At 35.4% G+C, this 6,000-nt stretch overlaps 1 protein-coding gene across 2 annotated transcripts in view; it reads right to left on the bottom strand.

Moving 5' to 3' along the window:
- Positions 1–366: 366 nt before the first annotated feature.
- The window catches only part of LOC137642480 (myb-like protein X), an 87,005-nt gene continuing 81,371 nt past the window's right edge, over positions 367–6,000 (bottom strand). For both annotated transcript variants that reach the window (XM_068375068.1, XM_068375069.1), the window contains exon 5: positions 367–5,550. In XM_068375068.1, the coding sequence (XP_068231169.1) occupies positions 559–5,550 (4,992 nt within the window). In that variant the 3' untranslated portion in view covers positions 367–558. The remainder of the gene's footprint in view (positions 5,551–6,000) is intronic.

The following is a 6,000-nucleotide window of genomic DNA, read 5'->3' as shown; positions in this document are numbered from 1 at the left end:
TGAGTTTAAACACAAAAAATATTCTTATGATGGATATCCAATTTCTTTACAAGAAAACTTTATACCTGACACACAGTCTACGCAAAGTGATAATGAAGAGAAATTAAATATCCTTTGCCTATGGTAAGTGACGGCAATTTTTTTAGGAAAACAAGATAATCTGTTAACTTCACACACACACACAGGAGAGAGAGAGAGAGAGAGAGAGAGAGAGAGAGAGAGAGAGAGAGAGAGAGAGAGAGAGAGAGAGAGAACCAGTAGAACACAGTACAAAACAACACAAGTTTTCTTAACTTTCTTGTTTGTGTTTTTCATCAGATGTCTCTTATAGAGAGCCACTAAAGTTTAAAATTTCTAAAAACAAAAGTTAAAATCAACTAGTAAGAAAAGTGAAAGTGAAAGTCCTTGAAAAGTATAATAAAATGATGTTGTATAGAAACAGTGGCCACCTAACAACTTCAAAAGTTTAAATCATCATCTGATTAAGTACTAAAAATGTTCTCTTAAAATCCCACCTTACTGTATTGGTACAAACAAAAGCTGAACAAATTTCTTATGTTACACCCTTAACAACACTTCATCAGCACTGACAGACTCATACAAGGATGATGATGATTTTAAATCACGATTCTTCTTACCTACAATTAAAGCAGCATGTCTATGAACATAATTTAGATTTTTATGAATTACTTTTAAACATGATATAAATTCATGAAAGGGAGAGTCAGGACCTAGCATTGTCCAATGACCTCCATCAACAATTTTCCCATCACCTTCATTTATACATTTTACCAAAGTGGTAATGTTCCTTAAAACAATACCATAAGCTTCCTTTTCTCTGCCTTTGGCATTTTGACTACTCTCAAGACTCAAATAGCACACCTTTAAAGTACGTGAAGTTATAAAAATCTGATGGTGGTGGTCTTGGTTTAACTTGAAATCTTTCACAACTGCACTTATCAACTTTTCTAATGATGCGTCTAAAAATGAAGTATGGTGGATAAGCAGGATGAACTTTGTGTCTAATATTGGACGTCCAATACCTTTCAAAATGTCCATCAGTGAAAGACATACCCCAAACTTTACATGTGGGCATCTACAAACTGTTTGTATCTGACTATCCTCTAGTAGATTCAGCATATGCTCAGGACGTACATAAACACTGCCATGGGAATTGATCACACCACTCAATGTAGTGTGTACAACCTTATATCTTAAAGATAAAACTTTCAGTTTGGCAATATCACTTTGATCAGCATTTACAAGGTGAAACTTTTGCACACCTGACTTTTCTTCAAACTGAACAAAATGAAAGAGAGAACTATTCTCCCAGTTTGGCTGGTAGTTCACATCTGGAGTAAAAATTGAACTTCTGTCTATTGGCATAGAATCAAAGTCACCTGCCACTTCATCACAACTTGCAGCCTGGTGGGTGTCATTAGAGGCTACATCAGGGGAACTATTGGCTTCATTCTCTGCTCTAGATCGAAATGATTTGGAAATACAACCTGGCTCCTCACCAGACTGATGACATTCAGGGTCGTCATATTGCAAATTCTGAATTTTCCTAATCACCAGAGCCTTAAGATTCTGAATGCATTTATCTTCACTTTCATCCTTATTATCTTTACTCTCTATACACATCTGTTTCAATTTACTGCTTACAGATATTGGATTTCTAATAATATCACACATGGTTTTAATACCAGAAGCAGTAGGAGTATACAGAAACTGAGGAAGTCTTTTCGGGTCCATCACTTGTGGAGTCTCCGAGGCAAAATGTGTTGGCAATTCTATGCATCTTCGCACTTTGCCTGAGGGAAGGTCACATTTAGCACTAAAATTATTTGCCTCACTGTGAAAGACAGAAGAATTATCTACAAGAATTGCTTCCTTTCCAACATTATCCAAATCATGTTTTGAACTTGGAGATGTTTCAGATGGAACCTGTTGGTGAAATAAATCAGACTTATTCATGTCCTTTGAAACTTTATTTTTATCATCTTCATCACTGTTACTGAGTGATGTTTCTGGATCATCTACTTTTCCAGAACTTTCAGAAAATAAATGTGAATATATGCTATCTCCTGGATTAACCAATATTGTTTTACAATGATCTGGCAAACTTTCAACAACAAGCTCACTTGATGATAGGGAATTGGCACTAGCGTTCAGGTCGCACATATTGGGTGACATATCTAACAAAAGTGTGTCATTGAAACCTATCTCTGAACTAAATACTACTTCTGGGGTATCACCATATCGCCCAGAACTTGAGATTAAATTCTCCTGTATGATAGGAGGAACTGAAGAATCCTGACCATCAACGTGAGAAGTCAAAGACTTTTCTATAAAGCTATCAACAAATGGAAACTGCCTTCCATATATGTGAACATCTTGCAGACTAGATGATTCGTCTTCACAGGACAAATCCTCTCTCTTCATCTCGGATAGGTTTGTACAAGACTCTTCAAGAGTGACATCCTCTGGGTTCATGGTTGCCAAGAATCTAGCGATCATAAATTGTTTCTCAGCACTTGGGTTTTGTGAAATTATATCAACTTCCTTTGGCATACCTTCCTTCTTGTGATATTCCTGCAGGAGATCATCAGTATTGGACCCCACAACAAAGTTACATTGAACAGAAAGGTCAAGTGGCTCTTCTTGCAAGAAAGAACCTATTTCATTAGAAGTACTTAATTCTCCAGGTTCGGAAGTAATCATCAAATTATCAAAGGCCCTGTGATTACCTGAGCTGGTTTTCTCAAACTCACAACTGGTTACAGTGACTTCCATATTTTGTTCCTCTGGCTGTCTTAAATCTGCCAAATTACCGTTTCTAACCATTTGCTTGTCATCGCTCAATGTTTCACTATTACTCTGTTGAGACCGAACTGTACTCTGACCAGTTGAGAAAAGTTTGCATGAACAGCCATTATTACACAATTCACATTCTTTATTTTTCAATAAGGTGTTATACTGACCATCAAAACTACAAGTACTAATAGGTAAGTGATACTTTTGAACATATTCTGGTTTCAACATGATGTCATCAAGCATAATCCTGAAATTTCTTACCTTTCCACAACTATTCTCCTTGAATGACTTGCCTTTTAAAGGAGATTTTGAAGTATCCTGTTTTTTTGACTGCAATTTCTTTGGAGATTTTGAATTATCCTGTTTTAACTGTAATTTCTTTGAGGTAATACATCCAGTTTTTGTAGAATCCTTCCTCACTTCTCTCGTTTTCCCAGACTCTTTTTTGTCCCTTTGTGAGGCTTCAGAACACACACGTGATTTATTTTTGTGATCTTCAGCATGACACTGCTTTCCCAAGCTAAGATCTTTTTTACTTTCCTTTCCAGAGTGTCCCATCAAACACAGTTTGTTTGATGAAAGGCTTTCCTTGCTTTCATGCCCTTTTTTGTCTTTTTTTGTCTTTTGTTTTCTCTCTCTTAAGGGGGAATTGGCTCTTCCATCAATACTTTTCCTCTTCCCTCCAATTTCATTACTATTATTCTTGCTAGTCTTCTTTGGCGACTCTAGTTTCTTCAAGATATCATGAATACTAGATTTTAAAGTTTTCATGGTGTAGTTCTTTTTGTTTTTTTGACTGCCTTCATTTATTTCTGAAACTAACAGCACATCTGGTAAGGATGCACTTCTTGAGTTTGCTTTCAGACAATATTCTAAAATATCCGGTGTTTCAATGGCCTCAGGCAGAAGGGTATGATCAGGACTGCTTATTTGAGAGGAACTCTTACTTAAAGACTTCTTCAATACATCAATATTTTTAATTCCAGGTAATGACAATTTATTCAATGCAGAGGATATGGATCTTTTCTGAGCTACTAGTTTCTTTTCCTGATTTTCAGATAAATGCTTTTGTGTATTCTCAAAAAAAATACTACTTTCTTCCTTTAAATTACCTGAAATTTCTTTAAGAGACTTAGAACTTTTTTTGTCTTTCATCCTTATTCCCCTTCTCTTTTCTTCCTTTTTCTCATTGTGCTTTATTCCCTTTCTCTTCTCTTCCTTTTCCTCATTGTGGTTTATTCCCCTTCTTTTTTCTTCATTTTTCTCGTTTTCACCATGCTTTTTTCCCCTGCTCTTTTCTTCCTTTTTCTCACTTTTATCATTGTGCTTTGCAGAGGTGGGATTCTTGCATTTGTGAGACATATGCTCTTTCTTACCTATCTTGTCAACACTTTCCTCTGCTTTATGCTTAGATTTTTCTTTACTTTTGGAATCCTCAGAAAAACTAGAGTGATGACTTTTCTTTTCTTTGTCTTCTCTTTCCTTTTCCTTAATATGTATTTTGTCTCGTTCATTGTCACTTTTATTCCTATGTTTGCTCTTACTAGGAAATGCCTCAGATATCTTTTTAGAAGATTCAGCCATTAAGGCTTTGTCTTTTTGGTGCTTACCTGTATCAATACTTTTCTCTCCCTTAACTATTGTCTTTAAAAAATTACTATTCTTACCTTTACTAGTATGACCTTCAACAATGTGTTTGCTACCACTCTCATTTTTGTCTTTGGAGATATCTCTTTTTTCATTTTTTTCACTGCTTGTCTTATCAACTTTCTCTTTTGACTTATCTCTGAACTTTAATGAATGCCCTCTCTCTTTTCTCTGACTGCTGCCTTTGTCTTTCTCGTCTCCATTTTTGCTTTTCTCGTGTTTGCCCTTAGCAGAATTCTCTTTGGATCTACCTCTATCTGGGGATTTCTTTCTTTTTTCCAATTCTTGGGTTTCATGTAAAATCCCTTCTGTAGCTGAACTCTGTTCATCAGCCTTTTTCTCACAACTACTGTCAAGTAAAATCCCTTCTGTAGCTGTACTCTGTTCATAAGCCTTTTTCTCACGACTGTCAACTAAAATCACTTCTGTAGCTGTACTCTGTTCATCAGCCTTTTTCTCACAACTACTGTCAAGTAAAATCACTTCTGTAGCTTTACTCTGTTCATCAGCCTTTTTCTCACAACTACTGTCAAGTAAAATCACTTCTGTAGCTTTACTCTGTTCATCAGCCTTTTTCTCACAACTACTGTCAAGTAAAATCACTTCTGTAGCTTTACTCTGTTCATCAGCCTTTTTCTCACAACTACTGTCAAGTAAAATCACTTCTGTAGCTTTACTCTGTTCATCAGCCTTTTTCTCACAACTACTGTCAAGTAAAATCACTTCTGTAGCTTTACTCTGTTCATCAGCCTTTTTCTCACAACTACTGTCAAGTAAAATCACTTCTGTAGCTTTACTCTGTTCATCAGCCTTTTTCTCACAACTACTGTCTAGTAAAATCACTTCTGTAGCTTTACTCTGTTCATCAGCCTTTTTCTCACAACTACTGTCAGGTAAAATCACTTCTGTAGCTGTACTCCGTTCACCAGCCTTATTCTCACAACTACTGTCAACATCTAACTCCTTTTCTAGAGCATCATGTTCTCTATTTCTTTTAATCCTTCTATGTTCAGTGGCAGTCTCCTCAGCACCCTTCATAGCAAAGGAATTTTCTTTGTTCTTTGAACAAGTACCTGCTCCTTCCATCTGCAAGACAGGAATACAGAAATATCAACAAACCATGCTCGGTTACATTTAAATAATGTACTGTGCGGCACAAATCATCTTAGTATACTGTATAAAACCTTTTACAGAATTAAATTATCCTCATTCTTATAAATTACTTAAACAAGACCTTTTTTTTACTTCTTATTGCTCTTATGATGATGAATAATGAGGAAATTTCAACAGAATAATAAATATAGTACTGCATGTGCACTATATATTTCACACCTATCTTCAATATTACTTTATGCATATACTGTACTGTATTCCAAACTCTCATTATCAGCATATTATGCTAATGAAAATTCTGAACAAGAGTTTCAATCAACAATTGTATTTCTTTTAGCATACTGTTCAAAATGACATAAAAAGCTATACAAATAAGTAATGTTTAATTTTTTTTTTCAAGGTCTTAGTGGTCCATTTAAGTGT

This window comes from Palaemon carinicauda, chromosome 6 (assembly GCF_036898095.1).
Source record: "Palaemon carinicauda isolate YSFRI2023 chromosome 6, ASM3689809v2, whole genome shotgun sequence".
Classification (NCBI taxonomy): Eukaryota; Metazoa; Arthropoda; class Malacostraca; order Decapoda; family Palaemonidae; genus Palaemon; species Palaemon carinicauda.
This window is presented reverse-complemented; position numbering and strand designations above follow the sequence as displayed.